Source organism: Artibeus jamaicensis, unplaced genomic scaffold (genome assembly GCF_021234435.1).
Source record: "Artibeus jamaicensis isolate MK-2021 breed Jamaican fruit bat unplaced genomic scaffold, CSHL_Jam_final scaffold_833, whole genome shotgun sequence".
Lineage (NCBI taxonomy): Eukaryota > Metazoa > Chordata > Mammalia > Chiroptera > Phyllostomidae > Artibeus > Artibeus jamaicensis.
Genome location: NW_026522056.1, coordinates 13,791,506 through 13,812,263, shown reverse-complemented (window position 1 = coordinate 13,812,263; position 20,758 = coordinate 13,791,506). Strand labels below are relative to the sequence as shown.

The window sequence follows — 20,758 nt, the reverse complement described above, 5'->3', positions numbered from 1 at the left end:
TCAAGAAATGTTTGTTGAATTAAATTGCAAGGTGAGGAGGGAGGACCGATGGATGGGTCAGAAACAAAAATTCAAAACATGAAATCTTGTTAAGCTGTGAGGACCTCCATAGTTTAACTTTCAGGTTGGCAGCAGAACCACACGGGTGAGTCATGTGATGGCAAAGAAGTGTCCGCCTAAGAAATGCCCAAACCTGTAAGGATTTTTATGAGCTTATTTGAGCCAAACTGCAAATTACCAGGAAGCAAAATCTCAACAGACTGAGAAAATGCTTGGGAAAATGGCAGTTTTTCCAGTTTTTTTCTACATCAAAATCGGAGGGGAAGATGTAAGGGCGTTACATGAAATTAACTGGTGATAGATTAGGGAGGTGGGAGAAAGCAAAACAGGGAAACCTCTGGGACTGTATGAAAACATAAAATGAATAGACACATACTTATTTTATGTAGGTGGGTACCGGATAGTTACCACTCAACAATTCACAGTATAAAAATAATGAGGGACTTTCTGGTCTCTCCTCTGGTGCGGTGGTTGAACTTTGAGGGGATCTTGAAAAAAGAATTACTCCGTTATTCCAAAGGCCTGTTATCAAGTACTTCATCCTACATGCATAAGGACGACAGGCTCAGGGGTAAGGTAAAAATTAACCTTTGTTAGGGAAAAATACTGTCCTAGGACATGACTACCCATCACGAACCGCTTTTAGTTATCAAGTTTTAATTTCAGACCACCCTATGTGGTTACTTTCTGTCTCTGAGTTTGTAAGGCTGTCATGCAGGCCACCCCGGAGCTTGTGAGGTTTAGTATGTGGTGCCGTTTTCGTCCGCAATCACAAAACTGTGAGGCCGAGTCATGAACAACTAACACCTGTTGGAAAACTGACAAGCAGCCGGTACAAAGGGTAGCAGTTCTCTAGGATCTGGAATTAGGTGCCAGCCCCCACGTTGAATCGTCTTTTTGCAGGCACCGAAGACTGTGGATGAGCCAGGAACCGTTAAAGAGATAAGGCAGGTGCTTCCGAAGGCAGTGGTGCTTAGCAGCTCGACCCAAAAGTCCACAATCACCCATTAACGACCCAAGAACAAGGGCCAGGCTGTCTACCCCCAGCGTCCACTGCGCGTACACGTTCTCTTCCACCTGATTCTACTCTCGAGAGCTCGCTGTCTCCAGCGCCCTAAGGCCGAAGGGCAGGCGCTGCTGGTCTCGTCTCCTGGGTCCCACCACGCGGGAGCTCAAGCTTCGCTTTCACAAGATTTGGCTTGGCGGGCGGCCCGAGCGGCCTTCGCCGGACACCGTGTGAAGTGCGGAGCTGACTGGTAACTCCTCTGCCAGAGTTCAAAATCCAATCTGAGAACCGACCCGCCTCCACGCTTTAGCGTTCCTGAATTCCCGCCTTCGGGATCGGTGCCCGGGACCGTCCTCGGGGAGGCGGGGCCGGAAAAGGAGGGCCTTCCTCCGCCATGGCATCTCCCGGGGTCGTTGGCATTTTCCTCCTCTCTGCGCTCCCCCTCTTGTGTCTGGAACTCCGGCGGGGAATCCCGGACCTAGGTAAGCGTTGACTTTTTCCTCTCGGCGCTCACACCCTGGTAACTCCGCTTACTGGGCTGCACGAGTACCGGCATTGACTACAACTCCCAGGCTGCATCGCGCCTGCGCTCGTCTTCCGGCGCGCTAGGGCCCCCCGGGAGCAAGTCCCCGGGGGCCGGGGAGGCGGAGTCCCCACTCGGCGAAAAAGCGTCCCTGCAGATCTGAAATTTCCCGTGTAAGGAGAGAAGACGCACAAAGCCCAGGGACAAACATAGACACCACTTTCAAGCTGTGTTGATATGCTCCAAAGGAAATAAACAGGGCGGCGGGATGTAGGCCTTCTGTGGATTCTATAAGCACTTTTCAGTAAGGCCCGAGGCAAGAACACTCCAGACAAAAGGAATTCTGACCTGTTGGAGGAAAAGGACCGGAGTGGCTGGGTCGGAAAGATTAAGGGGGTGGGTGGCTGAAGATAACATTCATTGAACATCTATTATAAGCCTACGACGAAATGCTTTTTATTCATTATCTCATTACATCCGTAGGCAGCGGTTACTGTTAAAATCACTCCCATTTACAGTTAAGGAAATTGAGATGTAGGGAGGTTAAATGGCTTAAGGTTTTAAAAAGGTCACTGGATTCACTGTGGAGAATGTTTAGGAAGGAAGCAATAGGGGAGGCAGTGAAGCAGGTGAGATTTTTAAAGTACGCAAGTAGTGATAGTGGCCCGGACAAGGATGGTAACCGACGTAATGTGCACAGACGTGGGATATTTACAAAGTACAACCACAGCACTTCTTGATGGATCGTTTAGGGTGAGGAAAATGAGGGACTCGAGGATGACTCCTACGTGTGGTCAGAATAACGCCGAGTAGTTGGTAGTGCCAAAAATAAGAACAATGAAAGGAAAATGGTGGACCTGTGGGGAGCCAGTTCAGTTCTCCCTCATTAAACTTAGTTCTAAAGTTAGAGACCCTGATGAAACTCAGTTTTACTATTTCCTGCCTCTCCACTCTCCCTCAGCCACCCCTAAGAAGTCAGGTCCCCAGAAATGTTGCTTGAAATAAATTAAAGTGCTTTTTGTTTTAGAGTTAAACAAAAAAAATGCTTTAGTCCTGACTGGTATGGCGCTGGGAATTGAGTGCCGTCCTGCGAACTTTGCTCGCAGGTTAGAGTCCCAGTCAGGGCACATGCCTGGTTTGGGGGCGAGGTCCTCAGTTGGTCCCTCCCTTACCCTAATTAATTTACACACACACACACACACACTAAAATAAAAAACAAAATGCTTAAAAAAAACTTTACAAAGAGCTTCTAGAAGCCTGATTCAATTCAAATGTGTTGGAATCTAACAAGACCTTTATCGAAATGACAAACAGAAATGTTAAATTCACATTTACCTATTACAGAACTCTGCTCCTTTCCCTTTAGAGCATCCATCTCTACTCTGCCCATTTGGAATCAAACAACACCAGAATCAATGGTTAATGCTGGCAAAAGCCTGAGGGCCATGATGCAAAAAAAAAAAAAAAATCTGGGAAGCCAGAATTTATGTATAGCTGATAGTCATAATATTTATAATGTAGGCAATAGAAACAAACGTATTTCTATTTGTATATGTAATTGCTTCTTTAATTTTTAGTTAATTCACTACCTACTGGCCCCATTCCATTGGTAAAATGGTTCCTCTATACCTCTGCCTGATAATATCTGAGACTTAAAAAACAAAATTAAAAATTCCTAAGGGGTAGAAACCATTTTTAGCCCAACTTCCTTATTTCACCATTTACCAAATTACAAAAAGTAGGCATTTGTTACATTTTTGTTGATATTTTATCTTGGTTCTTAAAATAATGTAGAACCAAATACTGATTTTTTTTTCTAGGCAAAAATGTAATTTTCTTTACGAAAGACTGAACTGAGAAATAAAGTACATAGTTCCATAATTTAACAGAAAAATAAATTCGTGTTTTGGTGGGAATGACTTTTTTTTTTTAAAGATTTTATTTTTAGAGGGGATGGGAGGGACAGGGAGAGAAACATCAGGTGTGTAGTGGCCTCTTGCGTGCCCCCTACTGGGGGCCTGGCCTGCAACGAAGGCATGTGCCCTAGACTGAGAATTTAACTGGTGATCCTTTGGTTTGCAGGCTGGCTTGGCACTCAAACCACTAAGCCACACCAGCCAGGGTGGAAATGACTTTTTTTTTTAAAAGATTTTATTTATTTATCTTTAGAGGGGAAGGGAAGGAGAGAGAGGGAAAGAAACATCAATGTATGGTTGCCTTTTGTGCATCCCCTGCTGGGAATTGGCCTGGGCTTGCAACCCAGGTACGTGCCCTGACTGGGAATCGAACCGCGATTGTCTGGCTCACAGGCCTGCGCTCAAACCACTGAGCCGTACACGCCAGCCAGGGCTGGGAATGACTTTTTAAATAGAACTAGAATTTGAAAAGATGATGCGGTCACCGTCATTTAATTCCTAAATATGTGGATAATTTTATCTCCTCTGGGCAAAAGGGAAACCAGAATTTATGTATTACTGATAGTCATAATATTTATAATGCAGGCAATCAGTTGAATTATGCCTATATTCCCGAGACAAAAGATATTCTAGAAGTGTTTTCTGGAAACTTGTTCTGGTATTGACAACCATGATGAATTTTGGTACCTAAAAGAGACTGTATGAAAAATCCTAAGACAGTTGCATACCTTAAACTTACTGTACTTTTCTAATACAAATAATCTTCTAAATGTGTTATTTATTATATCAATAAAATGTTTTTAATTTTATTTTTTTTACCTTTATAAGGAATTAAAGATATAATTTTGCTGTGTGGCCGGATTTTCTTACTGCTTGCTCTTCTTACTTTAATTATTTCTGTGACTACCTCATGGCTTAACTCGTTCAAATCTTCCCAAGTTTATCTGAAAGGTAAGATTATTATTTACCTACCCTTTTACACTTTTTTACTGCAACCTGTTTCCTTGACTTATACTGGAACTTTGCACGATGAGAACCGTTTTACCCTTTACTTGTGCAGTGTAATTTCAAGGTAATCATTACAACTTCAGTCATGATTTTTAATGGGCTGTATATCCCAACATTTTTATGAGAAATCATACCTTTTCCTTATATAAGTATAAAGAAACTATATAATTTGTAAGTTGGCATGTTGGAAATTCTCATTTTTAATTGTGTTTTTGTGCAGCTTAACTGCTATTTGAGAGTTACAGCTTATAAACTATGCTGCAAATGTTAACAATATCCACCACTAATCTCTAAATGCTTTTCATCCTAAATTATTTTTCATTCCATTCTGGCATGTTTTTATTTGCACACTTCTCTCTCACATATACGTAGTTAGGTGCTCTTATTTTTAGGAAACCATACTTGTTTTTAGCTTAGTTTTGTTTTTTTGACAAGTGAAAATTGTACTAGAAGCCTTTTATCTGCTAGTAATTTTTGCAGACTTTGGCACAATTCTACATTTGTGTTCAACTTTTCTATCATGGTGCCAATGCTTGTACAAGATTATTCCGCTACCACTCTGAATGCTAGCTTAGACTCAACAGTGTTCACAAAGTCGGCCAAGTCCACCACCTGCACAAGGCATCACAGGGCCTGTCAGAGATGAGCTGGGCCTGGCACCCGGGCAGTGTGGAACACGTACGTGCCACTGCAAGTCCCTCCTTCCCAAGGTGTGCCCTTGTGCGTTACAGAGTCGTTCTGGGGCAGGATTAGAAGCCTTTAAAAACAATATTGTAGTTCACCTCAACATATGCCTAAAACTCATGCCTACATTCTTGTAGCCTATTAGAAAGTTTGCCAATAGTGAATTTGGGGCCTTGTGTTTTGTTTTATTTAAATGTAAATAAATATAAAAGGAAAATGATTAGCATTTAATTTGTAGCCCTTTCAGATTACCTATGAATAAAATCAGAATCCTAAAACTTTACACTATTCAACTATAGGAGACATGTAGATGCTTTAGTATCTCCCAGTCATAGATTTTGGAAATCAATGTTTCTCCTTTTGACAAATTTTTCAATCACTCATATTTCAAATTACTCTATTGGAGAATTAAAATAACTGATTATAACTTCTCTAAGAAACACATTTTGTACTAAATGTTCTAAACATATTTCGGTGTCAGGAGAATATTTGCTGCTGGTGTGAAACTATTGGGTCAAGTACTGTATGTTTTATACATAAGGGGGAACACACACCTGACAGCTTCGTACCTTAACTGTACCTTTTCGTTGCCAGGAGTGGAAGTCATTTTGATACATTTTTTGTTGGCAATTTTGAGACATAATCATCACTGAAGGCTGAAACGAATTAGTAATTAAGATTGTGTACAGGGCCTAGTTACTGTCAGATTTTCTTCAAATAAGTAAAAATCAGCCTGCCCACCCACTGTCTATTTCTCCTGCTGTCACAAGCCCATCACAAGCATCCTTGAAGCCTCCCCACCGGAGCTATAACATGTCATACTAATGGGTTACAGTTCTTGTTTCAGAACGGACCGTTTCTTACTCATTTTACTTACAGATTTCTTAGTTTCAACTGTCTTTATGTATCCATTTTCATTATTTAAAAAATACCTGTTTTTTGAAGAGTTGTTTCTCAAAAAAATGTTAAGATCCACAGTTTGTTTTCAGAGAAAACAGCACTCAGTTTCTGGAGAACTGGGAATTGAAAACACTTTTATGTTTTGATGTCTTAGAAGAAGAAGAGGAGAATGAGAAAAGGCAAAAGCTTGCAAGAAAAAAACAACAGGAGGCACAGGGTGAAAAGGTAAAGCACAGTTCCCAGTGAATGTATCTGGAAAGAACACAAAGATACCTGCAGCACTTACAATTTAGGTCTCTTGTTCTGTCCGTGCTCAGATTTTTAAAAAAATTACTGAAGTTGAATTCACATGACAAAAAGTTAACTATTAATATTTTAAAGTGTACAGTCAGAACAAGACTGGCATTTAGAGCAGCATTCACAACGTTCTGCAATGACTACTTCTACCTAGTTCCAAAACATTTTCTTCACCTCAAAATAAAACCCCACACTTTGGCCAGAACATACAGGCACCTGCTCTGTGTTCTCAAGGCCTTTAGAAAACACGGAATGTTTTGTTCCTTTGGCAGAATACATGCAAATCTACGAGAAAGGTGATATTGTAGACATCAAGGGAATGGGCACTTCTAGGGGCCCCACAGATGTTTCCAAGGCAAACTGGAAGAGTCTACAGTGTCACCCAGCGTGCGGTGGGCACTGTTGGGTAGGGTTCCAGCCCAGAGAATTCATGCATGTGTTTAGCGTATTAACCACTCTAGGAGCTGAAATAGCTTCCTGAAACGTGTGAAGGACAATGATCAGAAAAAGAAGGAAGCCAAAGAGAAAGGTACGCAGGTCCCACTGAGGCACCAACCTGCTCCACCCAGAGAAGCGCACTTCGCGAGAACCGCAGGGAAGGAGGCTGCGCTGCTGGAACCCATTCCCTGTGCATTCATGGCTTGAGTGTAAAAAAACATGAAGAATAAAACCCCATGCCCATTAAAGTTACTTTCTCATTCCCTCCCTCCTTCCACCCTTTGGCAACCACCAATCTGCTTTCTGTTCGTATGGATTTATTTAGTCAGGACACTTCACATGAATGGGATCATATTACATGTCCTTTTGCGTCTGACTTCTTGTACTTAACATAATATTTTCTGGGGTTCATCCTTATGGCATGTATCAGTACTTCACTCCTTTTTGTGGCTAATATTCTGTTGCACGGGAACTATCAAAATTTGATTATCCATTCATTTGCTGCTAGACATTTAGGTTGTTTCCAGCTTTTGAAGGCTGGGGCTCAGTAAGTTTTTGTGGCACTGAGAACACATTAAAGGATATAGAGGCAGATGGCCAGACAACCGTAAGTGTAGAGTATTTGTTTTTATTTGCATTATCCACACGCAGATTTTTAGGAGTGACTGATGGAGAAGTGGAGGATGCTGCTTTTTTGGCAAAACTGAGTTAAGTGTGAAAAGACAATTTTTAAAAGACTTTATTTATCTTTAGAGGGGAAGGGAAGGAGAGAGGGAGAGAAATATTAATGTATGGTTGCCTCTCGTGGGTCCTCTCGTGGGTCCCCTGCTGGGAACTGGCCTGCAACCCAGGCATGTGCCCCGACTGGGAATCTAACTGCGATCCTCTGGTTCGCAGGCCCGAGCTCTATCCACTGAGCTACACCAGCCAGGACTAAAAGACAATTTCTTATCTGGTTCTTGATGATAACTATATAGACAATGCAAAATCTTAGGAATGTTAATGAATAGTAATAACACTTAATTTATTTTTTTGGACAGGCCAGCAGATACATAGAGAATGTTCTAAAACCTCACCAAGAAATGAAATTGAAAAAACTGGAAGAGCGCTTTTATCGAATGACGGGGGAAACCTGGAAGTTAAGCAATGGTCATAAACTTGGGGTTAGACAATATTCCATTTTTCGTTTTGAATATTGATTTTTTTAAATGGCAACTGATGTTAAACTGTTAATTCAGGCGTTTTAGGAATCTTTATTAATGATTGTATATCAACTTTTATTCAGCACATTTGCGTGTCCAATGGTTAAGTGCCTGGGAACATAAAACCTAAGAGCCTTGAAAAGTTTTAACATGAGGTAATCTTTAAGAAAACTGTTGACTCTAACACTGTGTATTGTATGAGGGAATTCAGATTTTTCCCCAAGAAAGATCTCCAAGATATAAGCTCACATTATATTTATTTCCTTTGGCTGTTTTTATAAAGCCCAATCAACCTCTGACTCTTTTCCTTTGGCCTTGAGTATGAATTTTGTCATTTGCTAATGGAAGTTTACAGTTCTGTTTTCTTAAAGAGGGAAAAGGATATGCATAAAGGAACTGAGTTTTAGAATAACGGGCCGTAGATTTTAGATGTAAGATTATTTCTGCCCCAAAGACTCACTTGCTTTCTGTTTCTACTGCACCTTTCACCAGCTTGTAACAAAAATGATTCAGTAAAAGGTGAACGGGATCCCTGCAGTGAAGCAGAATGTTTTTATTCATTTCATAATGATAAACATGTCATGAAACAATCAAGGGGGTAATAAAGTCAGTGTGAAAGATGGACAATAAAAATGCATCTGCTCTATGTAGTGATTTCACTTCTGAATCGAAGTTGTCTTCAGTTTTGTGGTGATAGCCTGATTTTAGCCTACCTTGTCTCCTGAAACGGTCACAGCGTGAATTAGTCACTTTGCCCCTTGCATTTAGGCTGTGTCTTCATGGTACTACTAATATTTTTTGGCCAAAAAGTCTGTTATGTTTTCTCTAAAATAAAAGACACATTTTTCATTTTCACCAATGACTACTGATTTGGATATTTTGGGTAGGTTGGCTATCTCCCACCATTGGTTTCTAGAGGGCAAAGGCCCAGGGTGCTGCTAAACATCTTCCAATGCATAAGACAGCCCCACAGCAAAGAGTTATTTGGCCAAAATGTCAGTAGTACCAAGAAACTTTGCAAATCACATTTGACATGTTCCATCAGTCAGCACCTTCTCCATACATTGCACAAATCTTTCTTTGCATTTGAGTCACACTGAAATAATAAAGCGTAATACGCCAAAAATGTTGTGTATTTTCTTCCATCTTCAATATTAAAGTGGCTGAACAAAATTCACCCATTTTGGTAAATTCTTTTTAAACTCACACTGATGTGACAGCTGTCACCATACAGTCTAACAAAATTGTTTCCAATGACATTAAAGACAACTAAGCACCTACTTGGAGCTGTCATACAGAAAAAATACAACGGCCTTTTTGGCCAACCCAATATTAGTAGTACCAGGAAGACACAGCCTAATGCAACAGGCAAAATGACTGATTCACGCGGTGACTGTTTTTAACCTAGGTAGTAGGGACAACAAAAAGTTGGACAGGGTAGACCTTTGGTGTTACAACTGAAGGCTCCTAGGACTATCAACATGAGAACTGGAGAGTTAGAGCTGAAATCAGGTGTATCTGTCAGCTGATCCAGCCCCATAATTTGCAGTGAAGCAGTTAAGTCTGGTAACTTCACTGTTCAGCATCACAACCTTGGGACTTCCATTCCCCACGCTCCTTCCACCAACTTCTGTTAGGGTAAAGGAAGGGGGAAAACTACCCACCAAAACGATGTCCATGTTAGTCTGATAGAGAACTTTTAGAAGGTCAGCAGATATGGAAGAAAGCCATTTGTGAACTATTAAGTTTATATTTGAGAATTTGACACTTAAGTATCTTGCTAAGGAAGAAGGTTTAAAAATATTAGTAAAAATCTTTGATTTCTGGAATAAAATCCTTTGCCTCCTAAAGTTGTTAATTCAAATGCAAGCTCCAAGTTTGAATTTGAGAACGAGGATATGATTATATGGAACAAGATACTATGGCTGCATTCAGCTACAGAAGTTTTACATGGTCATATACCAGGACCTGTTTTTACATATATGTTCTATTTTCACAGCTTTTAAGGCTTAATTCCTTGCACTGCCTTACTTCCTTTCCTGGAAAGAGTAAAGGATATTATCCAGGTTGTCTTCTTTCTTCCATCTTTCTGAAAAACTTGGGGTCAATTAAAATGGAAAGGTCTCTTTTAGCCTTGTATCTATCAGAGAACCCCAGAGCAGGGTAAGGGTAGTATCTACAAGATGTTAAGCTCCATGTTTTACTTTCTAAGGAGATAATGTTTTAATTTGTAGGGTCTTATAATAGCTTTACATTATATTTTTTACTGAGATTCCGTCAGGATAAAAGAAGTAATTATTGTGAATAAAGTTGATAGAAAGCATCTCTCTTGAAATTATGTTGTTCTTGACTAGGGTGATGAAGATTCAGTGCTTGAAAATGAGAGTCAGACATCTCTTGAAACATCCAACAGAAAAGCAGCGAAGAGACGGAAATTGCCTAAGCCTTCAACCAAAGTTTCACCACCTGGCGAACAGCCGGAGGAGGTTGGTTACTTCGTGCCGGCTCACTGCACAGCATCGCTGTGCAGCGGGAATACCCTGGGGGGACGAGGCGGTGCAGAGTGAAGGAGGACCGGCTTCTAATCTGGGTCATGTCTTCCCTCTACCTTACAAGTGATCACCTTCACTGAGCACTTTTCCTGCTTACTCTTCATGTTCTGAACCAAACTCAGGAGGCTATGAAGATAAATGATAGTAAATTTAGAAAATAGTTAAGTTCTTTATGAGGAAGTAATTTGATTACGTAGAAATAAAAACTGTAGTCTTTCCTAAGGAAACATTCCTGTGGGTAGCTGTAAGCCCTTCTTAGTGAGTGGCTAGTGTTCACGTGTCTCATTTTCCTCATGACCCTTCTAGGCAGTGTGTTAGTGACCATTCACTTTGGCACGGTGCCCAGGTTTATTATTCCTTCTTCCCTTTCAAATTTTTAATCCTTAAGTTAAATTTAAAGCTAGCAAAGGTTAGAAATAAGAAGGTTGTTTTACTGACTCTTAGGGAAAGCTGGTAGTTATCTTCCCAGTCCTTGAAAGAGGTTTCTAATGTATGCTTCTCAGTCGGGTTGCCTGGTCCCTTCCAGGGGCCTGCGGGTGAGAATTTGGTCGTTCAAACTATTTCTAATATTTCAAAAAGGTCTAATGAACTCTATGGACTAATTAAAAAATCAAGAGTCTTTTCTGTTTGTTAATAGCAAAGATTATTTCATGCTGATAGTAAATTTTAGTGGACTAAAACATGCTTTTGATACCAAAGGAAAATAGATGGTTTATTTAATAAATAAATACAATTACTGTTTGCTAGATAAAATGTTATAAAACATGGCACTGGTTGATGTGGCTCAGTGGTTAAGTGGTTGCCAGTTCAATTCCCAGTCAGGGCACACGCTTGGGTTGTGGGCCAGGTCCCCAGTCGGGGGGCGTGGGAGAGGCAACCACACACTGATGTTTCTCTACCTCTTTCTCCGTTCCCCTCTCTGAAAAATAAATAAAATCTTAAAAAACAATGTTTTAAACATGGAGTCTATAGTATTAAAAAATAAAAAGTGTCCCTAGAGGTGAAATTATTGGTAACAAGTATTTCAGTAAGAGAAAAGTTTTGGACATCTGGTTTTTAATAGATTAACAGACATGGAGAAGCAATGAGTAAATCAGGAAAGCTACCAAAGTTGTTAACCAGTCCTGTGAGAGCCATGAATAAAAATATGTAGCCCTCTTAAAATGTATGTATGTATGAACCTAAATAATTTTCAGGTCTTACTGGACTTAATAATTACCCTGTTTCTTTAAACAGTACATTTTAGCCCTGGCTGGGGTAGCTCAGTGGATTGAGCACAGGCCTGTGAAGCAAAAGGTCGCCGGTTCAGTTCCCAGTCAGGGCACTTGCCTGGGTTGCAGGCCACGTCCCCAGTAGGGGACATGTGAGAGGCAACCACACACTGATGTTTCTCTCCCACTCTTTCTCCTTCCCTTCCCCTTTCTCTAAATAAATAAGTAAAAAAAAAAAATATATATATATATATATATTTAAAGTACCTTTTATATAGTATCTTGGAATGTCATTAAAACAAAATTACTTATATGTGTATAGATTGATACCTGTCATCTAAAATCTTATTTTTATGATCTTTTGTTAGCACATAGTTGCTTACCCAGAAATGTTTATTAATTGAGCTCATTCTCATTGTCAACTTACATGGGTGTATGAAGTGAAGATTTCATCAAACTTAGGTGTATCTAATATCTGTATTGAAAGGAACTCTTCTCGTTGAGATTACTTTTTTTTTAAAGATTTCATTTATTTATTTTTAGAGAGAGGGGAAAAGAGGGAGAGAAACATCAGTGTGTGGTTGCCTCTCATGTGTCCCCTACTGGGGACCTGGCCTGCAAGCCAGGCATGAGCCCTGACTGGGAATTGAACCAGCGACCCTTAGGTTCGCAGGCTGGCACTGAGTCTGCTGAGCCACACCAGCCAGGGTAGGATTACTTTTTTGTCTTCAAAATGTTTATATTCCTATTACTAATACTTACGATTCTTTAGGTTCCAGGTTTACCGGAAGAACCTCCTGAAACAGCTGAAGAAGTAAGCTTACTTTCTTTTTTTGAGAATTAAATGTATCTTGTTTCCTTTAGCATCACGTATGTTCATCTAAATTTGGGTCTGAGAGCAAGGATAGCGTAAGTGTTTATATAATTGCACTGTAATTAGGTCTTGTTTTGAATGTGCTGTAATACCCAACCCCTTGGTTCAAGGCCTGTTTTGGAAGCCTGGTGTCTACTGAGTGCATTTTCAGAGCTTGGAGCCTTCCCGCTGCATCAGGCAGGGACGGAATACATGGGCTTTTCAATAGAATTGCACACCCAAAACCTACATAATTTTATTAACCAAAGTCACCCCAATGAATTCATCCAAAAAACCCAAAAAAGAATACATAAGCCTTTCCAAAAGTTCAGGTGAGCAAGTGAGTTACTTATTATTTTTTAAGATTTCACTTATTTATCTTTAGAGGGAAAGGGAAGGAGAGAGGGAGAGAAATATCAATGTACAGTTGCCTCTCTTGCGTCCCCTGCTGGGAACTGGCCTGCAACCCAGGCATGTGCCCTGACTGGGAATCAAACCTCGATCCTGTGGTTCGCAAGCCTGCACTCAATCCACTGAGCTACACCAGCTAGGGCAGAGTTACTTATTATCGATCAATCAGGATCAACACAGGCAGATGACTTCAAATTGCAGTTTTCCTGTTAAGAAAAGAGAAAAGGAGAACGCAGCCACCTTGTCAATGATTGAATGCAAGGATGCTCTGCTGACTGGTGGGCAGGGTCAGAGTGAACCCCACTGTGCGCTGAGCTGCTTTCTGCCCGGCTGCCTCATTACAATCTGTGCTGCCTTCCCGCCCTTGTCCCACTTGGTTTTAGACACATCTCCAGAGGACGGGTGGACATACTTGAAAGCCATCAGGTTGCTTAGGCAAAGGAGAGCCCTGACGGTTTTGTGTCATGTGGGATCAGTGACTACACTGAGTACTTAACCGTCCTTGAGACGGCCGTGAAAGTCATAGGAGCGTCTCGTTTTTGTCAACACATCTGCAACGTACGTTTAGCACTTTGGACATCAGAGGAAAATCTGAAAGTCTTACTGAAAGAGATAATAAAGGGTGTAGTGCAGGAGAAACACCATTTTTTTTAAAAACTTCTAATTCCTCATTATATGCAATAAATTTATGCCTACGATATAGCCCTCCTGACACTTCTACATTCTTCTTGTCAAGCTCTGGTTTGGTTTTTATGACAACAATTCCTAATACAGGAGTATTTAAACACAGCTCCGGTTTGACAGGGAACCCCTTTGATGAATTTACTCTGGCTTTAAAACAGGACATTCCACAAAACAGCAATTTGTCTGTTGTAATCCAAAGATACACGGGTTACAGACCTTAGGTTGTCAGTGAATTCTGTTCGTTTATGTCTTTTTGTGATTGTGTGTGAAAGGGTGGTGTTTTTCTTCACCGTCTCAGATCTGTGACCCTACAAACGCTGAGCCACCTCTGCCACAGAGGCTGTTGACGGTGCTCTCCTCTCCACTGTTTACCGTCGTTCCGTTTAGTTTTCTCGGCCCTTCTCCAATACCTGTGAGGTGGTATTTTGTGAGGCACTCATTAGAGTGTAAGTCAGAGTAGTGGAATTTCAGAGCTGGAACGAACCTAAGTAACTCATCCCGTCTCACTTGAATGAACCTGCAGCCTCAGGTAGGAAGTTTCTGAGGTGTCTCCTGGGACAACCGAGGCCTCCTGGGGGCTGCGCATGCACACAAGATTTCAGGATACCTAATAAATAATGTGTTGCAAGTGACATAGTCATGTTGTTTCTGGCTTTCTGAAAAAACACTGTGTCCTGTTTTGTCAACTGAACAGCTCGGCTCTGGTATTATAATCACTGTGTATCGCATTACGTAATCATGACAGGTCACCATATGGAAAGCCTGACCCTGTTAAAACGAGTATATTTTAGCCCTGGCTGTGTGGCTTGGTGAGGGCATCACTCTGCACCGTGAAAGGCTGCCGGCTCGAGGCCCAGTCGGGGCGCACGCCTAGGCTGCAGTTTGATCCCTGGTTGGGTTCGCACGGGAGGCAGCCAGTCGGTGTTGTCCTCTCACATCGACGATTCTCTCTCTTTCTAAGCCAATGGAAATGTGTGCTTGGGTGAGAAATAAAAAATTGATTAAAAAAAAAACACCCAAGTATATTTTAGCCTTGACTGAGTAGCTCAGTTAGTTAGAGCATGGTCCTGATATGCCACGGTTGTGGGTTCGATCCCAAGTCAGGGTGCATACAAGCAGGAGCCACTGAATGGATAAATACGTGGAACAACAAATCAATGTTTCTCGTCCCCTCACTCTATAAAATCAATTTTTAAAAAAGAAAACTTTAAAAACAAGTATATTTTAATCCCTAAGTTGTATAACTGTCTTGTAAGTACTTATGTAAAAATGTAATTTCACTTTTGGGAATACTGGAAATTACAATTTTCAGGAAATTCTCTCTTTCCTTAGTAAAGTCAGGCCCATTAAATGTCTGGTGTCGCCCACAGAATGGAGGGCCGTTTTTATACTCCTCTATCGCTAGGGAAAGGGATTACCATTCATTCTAAAGGTTATCAGAACCAGGGGAAGCTTTCACTGTGTGTATATTTCTGTACATACAACTGTGAGTCTATAATACTGAGCTGTATGAGAAAATCCTCGTTAGAGTGGAAACTCGCTTGGACTTAGGAGCCGCCTAATAGATGAGGGAACTACTGGCTAACATGGATTTCTGATGAGGGAGGGAGGGGTGTGAAACGTAATTGACGCAATTCTTCCTTAAGCAGAACACCTTGACTTTCAGTGCCTGTTACGTATTTGGTCTTACAACTATCCCTAGAGTTCTAAAATAATATGGTAAGACTTAAAAATGAGAGGAGGAAATAATTCATGGTGGTCTAGAATTCACAACAGAATATTTACCATGTGTTACTGTTCTACTTTTAATTGAAAAGATAGTAACTGTAGAATTTAAGAAAATTTGAAATTTATAAATCACCATATAATGTTACCATATTACCACAGTAACTATTTTCACTCTCGTATGCTGTCTTACTTCATTTTCAAGAGTACCTGGAAACCAGACATTCATTATTGCTGCTCCTTTTACTTCAGATGTCATTGAACAGTCTGTTTGTCACAGTGACTTACTTTTCAGTTCTGGACAGTGCCCCAGGCCCCTTCCCCATCCATCAGTCAGTCTGTTACACTGTCAGTAACACGAAGAGAAACTGCACGACCAACTTTCACGGTCCCTGCAATAACAGAACAACTGCTAGATTTCAAATTATGATAGTCTGTTTCCCTCAAGTTTCATTTAATTATAATGGAAAACATGAATGCACTGTATTTTAACCCTAGTTTCTCATAAAGCATTTGGCTTTAATTCTCCTATAAAATCACTATTTGAAAAAAAATCACTGAAAAAGTTAGATTTTACTTCTAAAAATAGGCAGAATTGGCCTTCAATCTGTGATTCAGTCATTTCGTATCTGTTTTATTATAAAACTTTGGTAGAAGTAGTAACAGCTCAGGTCGTCTGGATGTGAGTCAGGTCCCTCCCCTACTTGGATGGAAGTATCTTCTGACGCTGCTGTGAATTCTATGTGCTGTTCTCACATTAACTCCCAGGGGTATGATGATGGGACCGTAAGAAAGGGTTTCCTGACACGTAAATAATGAACATCAGAAGAAATGACCAGTTCATTATACTTTCTTTTTAGAATGTCCATCAATATGCTAGCAGCTATTTTTCGCTGTCAAACCTTCAGCTTTATCGAAGGAAAGATGATGGGGAAACGCAACACGCACGGCAGACAAAGTGGGGCTGCTCCCACTGGACTCGAGGCCGCCTCCCACCGGCCTGCACGACAGGGGCCTGTAGTCCGAGCGGGCTGCGTAACTGTTTCCCTCCAATCTCGCCTTTCTCATCTCCAGACTGAGATGGCACTGGATCTGCTTGGTTTGGTGGGTCGGTTGTGAGGCCCACCTGCGATCCGGATGTGCGCCTCACAGGCAGCACTGTGCAGCCTCGCGCGTCCTCTCTCGAAGGCTGTCACTGGTCTCAACCAATAGGAAGACGGTTTTGTTTCAAAATTATTTCTATGATTAGAGTGAATTTTATCCAGATCTAATTTATGTTGGTCTACTCTCTCAGAGCTAAATTCCTACAAAACCTCATGTGAGTTTTATAACGGCAGATGTTGTAATTTTGGAATCGCAAAGAGCAACGCACTGGAATTCTTATCCGAACATTCTCATTGCCCAGGCAGTTACTGTTGCTCTCCGGTGTCCGAGTGGGAGGGTCCTGAGGAGGAGGTTTTTGAAGTCTTGCAGTTCACAGGTGAGGACATGCCTATTTTATATTGACTTTGGCAATAGTTTATTCCCACGCAGTGCGAGAGGTGTTCTCACGTCCTCGTCTGGTCTCTCAGCACTTGCACGTGCTCCATGTTGAGAGTAAAGGGAATTTCTGTGCGTTCTGTGCTGCAGAGATTTAGGCTGTTAGGTATGTCAGGTCTTTTGAACCGTGATTCCTGCAAATTTTCTTGTTCTTCCCATTTTTTATTGATTGATTGTCATCACATTTTCACAGCTTGGTGGGTAAGGTGCTTTCAAAGCAGCTGGTATTAACTCTGTTCCATTACCCACTAGTTCTTGCATGGTTATGATGTAGCTTAGATTATGATCTAAATCATTTTTATCCAAAATGTTAACCATTTGTTTTCAATCATTTTATTGCATAATCTTCCCATTCCGCGAGGCTGGGACTTTGCTGATTGTTAAACACCTCTGCTGACTGTGGGTGCCAGTAGTCCCTGGGCCTTACAACTATGTTTCTTACCTTTTAGGCTCTATTTGACTGGATGCTGAAGATTGGGTACCACACCTCCCTGTACAGCCTTTCCACGTCCTTTCCCAGAAGGCCTCTGGAAGTGGAGGGAGGCCTTCACTGCAGGACACTGCAGGACGTAGGAATAACTGTGGATACCATACTCAATGTGGAAGAAAAAGAGCCAAGCAACTAGAAATGAGAACTGTCTGTCCTACATAAAATCACTTATGTGACAACCTTAAGGATTCACATTAAAATCACGCCAGTAACACTGATGTTGATGTCCATGAGAATATAAGGACTACTCTCTGCACATAATTATTTTTGGAATGTCACTTTATAATGTACCGCAGGGACCCTGACTAGGTAAGCTGTTGGTCAGAGCATCATCCTGGTACACCAAGGCTGTGGGCTTGATCCCCAGTCCGGGCACATAGAAGAATCAGCCAATGAATGCATAAATAAGTGGAACAACAGACTGATTTCTCTCTCTGTCCCTCCCCGTTCTGCCCTCTAAAAAAGTAAGTAAGAACCAGAAAAACGAAGCCTATGACTTTAGTTTCTGCCTCATCAATTCATCTTAATCACACTATAAATATTTTACAATTCAGTGAAACTCTTCAAGGTCTTTTAAGTTGGAATGTTTACTCTGCTGTCTTTCTAGAAGTGAAGAACTTTGGAAGAATATTCAAAGCCCTTTACAGCTTTAAAGTTCTTTTATTAGGTATGGATTAATCTTCACTTATGTCTGGGATTTATGTACCTTTGCCCTATAATGCAGTATTAAAAGGCTGTGAACTTTGTTCTGGTCACTCCCCTTTTCTTCCCCTATGCTCTGTCTGAGGAGTCAGTCAGCCCGACTCCTCAGTCTGTGGCCCTTTAATGCTCCTTTACCTCTTCTGTGGAATGACACTGTGTTCTAGCTGTTTTGTTCTCCCAAACACATAATTCTTTAAAAGCAAGGACTATATCTTTTATCTTCCAGAGGTATCTAGTATATAGCAGATTCTTAATACATGTTTGAAAATGAGTAGTAACTTGTCTCAATTTTTAATTTTATTTCTGGGATATCCTATGTAAACAATCTTTTTCTAATTACAAAAGTATTTCAAAACCACAAAGCACAAAAGCACATTACCCATAATCTCAATATCCAGGCATAAATATGGCGAAGATGCCTGCTTCCTGTATGTTCTGCCAGGCTGTTCTAAGCTTATGTGCCACAGGTTAAAAAAAAACAAAGACCCCACACTTTAGATCCTTTGGGAAAATTGATTACTGTGAAAGCTACCCAGTAATTATCTACTTAGGACATGAGCAAGCAGCCCCTGAGGTGGCTCTAGTGACCTGCGCCTCCTTGTGGTGGCACCTTAGTGGAGTCCTCTCCCACATGATACTGGGGCTGGTCTGTGGCACCAACAGAACTCACAGAAGTGGGGTGTGTGTCACTTCTGCGACTGGACTGAAGGGGACTGTTGTAACTGCTGTCTTGGTGCTCTTTCAGGTCACTCACTCACCCAACACGGCAGGGGTCGGGGCAGCCCTGTGCCAGGAACTAAACAGCAACACGAGGAGGTGGGGGGCTGGGCCTCGGCCCCAGTTCAGTCTGCCGGCTGGGCATCAACTTCTTTCTTCATCAACATTGATATGAAACATTATTTAAGAATCCGCAGTCATGGTATGTCTCTTTAGATTATAAAGGACTGCCACTTCTATTGCTCTTCTCTGTCCCATCAATTACTCTGATGGAGACCCTGTGGTAGCAGCTCAGCAGAGAGGACCATGAGTCAAGGAACTGAAGCCTCTTGCCTACAGAAAGCTTGGACTTATCCTCCAGCACCAATCAGACCCTGGGATCACAGGCCTGGCGACACTGTGCCTGCAGCTGAATGTGGGCCCTTGAGCCAGAACCACCAGCTGAGCTGCTCCTGGATTCCTGACCCATGGAAACCATGGGAGGAAGTAAATGTTTTGGGCTAAAATGTGTGAGGAAATCTGCTATGTGGCAATAACACATAGAACTTTCAGGGCATTTTCCCCAACAATGTGAAGATGTCCTTAGGAATGACTTACTTTTCTGGGTAAGTCCTTTGGTTTCTCTAGCTGTTAATAGCTCCTAGGATTCCTTTCAAAGGTTCAGTAAGCTCCCATGATTAGTCTTTGGAACAGACTCAAATACAAATACAAGAGAAATACTTTCATATTTACCTTCTGATCAGACTTTCACAGGTCCTATATTCAGCTGTTCATCCACATCTGTTTCCAAGGCTACTGACTACAGAAAATAAGTACCATTAAAAATTTTCTTTTAAAAAGCCAAAATTTCAATAATTAACAAATGGCTCCTAAAATTTGTGGGATAAAGGTTCTTCCCTCCTCCCAATTTCCAATCCTAAAATCATCGGGGCCATTTCTTTGTGGGCCAATACATTTCCCTTAAAGGCAGAAAAAGCACCATCAATTGAGTGTACAACTGGAAGCCATAAATAGAGATGATCAATTGTTCCATGGGCTGCAAAAGCTAATTCTTCCTCTGAGTTTACAGATGCCTTCAATTTTTAGATTCTTGGTGACTAATTAGTCATTTTTCCTAGGTGTGATGATGGTACTGTGCTTAGGAGAAAGAGAGGGAAGGAGGGAAGAGAGGAAAAGGGAAAGACAGGTGGGGAAAGAATATCTTTCTCCCTGAAGACACAAACTAGAATATATAAATTATGGTCAAAATATACTTCAAAATAATTGGAGGGGGGACAGCAGATGGAGATAGATTAACAAATACTAAAACTAAGTAAAAGGTACATTGGGGTACTTTATACTATTTTTGCATCATTTTCCAGGATAAAATGTTTCAAGATAACAGGCTCATGATAAAAAAGCAGCAGACTTGTAAAATTGCCAAATGATAAAATAAGGCTGTGGTTTAAAATAGCTTTAGATTAAAAACAAAACAAAACAGGGAAAACTAACTTGAATCCTATTTCAACTTAGCACATTTATTATTGTGTTTAATAAACCACTTTAGTGAAAGAGTAGAATTGAAAAATGTTAAAGGCCTACACCTTCACGATACTGAAGAATGTTCTGGGTATTTAAAAAAAAGCAGTCCAAATGCTCGGGAGTGCACTTGATAACCTATTCACCTCCGGCACACAAGCCACATGTCCTTAGAGAATTCCCCTTAATTTTATTACTCATCTCCGGTCATGCTTCTTTGTAAACTTCCTCACTGTAATGGACTGACGTGGGTGATAAGTCTTTTGAGTTTAATGATACAGTAGCTGCTTGTTTGCAAAACATGTCACTCTAGATTGTTCTA

At 41.1% G+C, this 20,758-nt stretch overlaps 1 protein-coding gene across 3 annotated transcripts; it reads left to right on the top strand.

Moving 5' to 3' along the window:
• Positions 1-1,130: 1,130 nt before the first annotated feature.
• Positions 1,131-18,245, top strand: UBXN8 (UBX domain protein 8). Of its 3 annotated transcripts, XM_053659885.1 has the most exons (8): positions 1,247-1,548; positions 4,334-4,456; positions 6,252-6,322; positions 7,873-7,995; positions 10,389-10,520; positions 12,570-12,611; positions 16,876-16,950; positions 17,459-18,245. In XM_053659885.1, exons 1-8 carry the CDS (start codon positions 1,461-1,463, stop codon positions 17,633-17,635), a joined length of 831 nt encoding a protein of 276 aa, XP_053515860.1. In that variant the 5' UTR covers positions 1,247-1,460; the 3' UTR covers positions 17,636-18,245. The 3 variants fall into 3 exon arrangements, with proteins under 3 accessions (XP_053515862.1, XP_053515861.1, XP_053515860.1); XM_053659887.1 differs by lacking the exon at positions 4,334-4,456 and having other exon boundaries at positions 1,131-1,548; XM_053659886.1 differs by lacking the exon at positions 16,876-16,950 and having other exon boundaries at positions 1,238-1,548.
• The last annotated feature ends 2,513 nt before the right edge of the window (positions 18,246-20,758 follow it).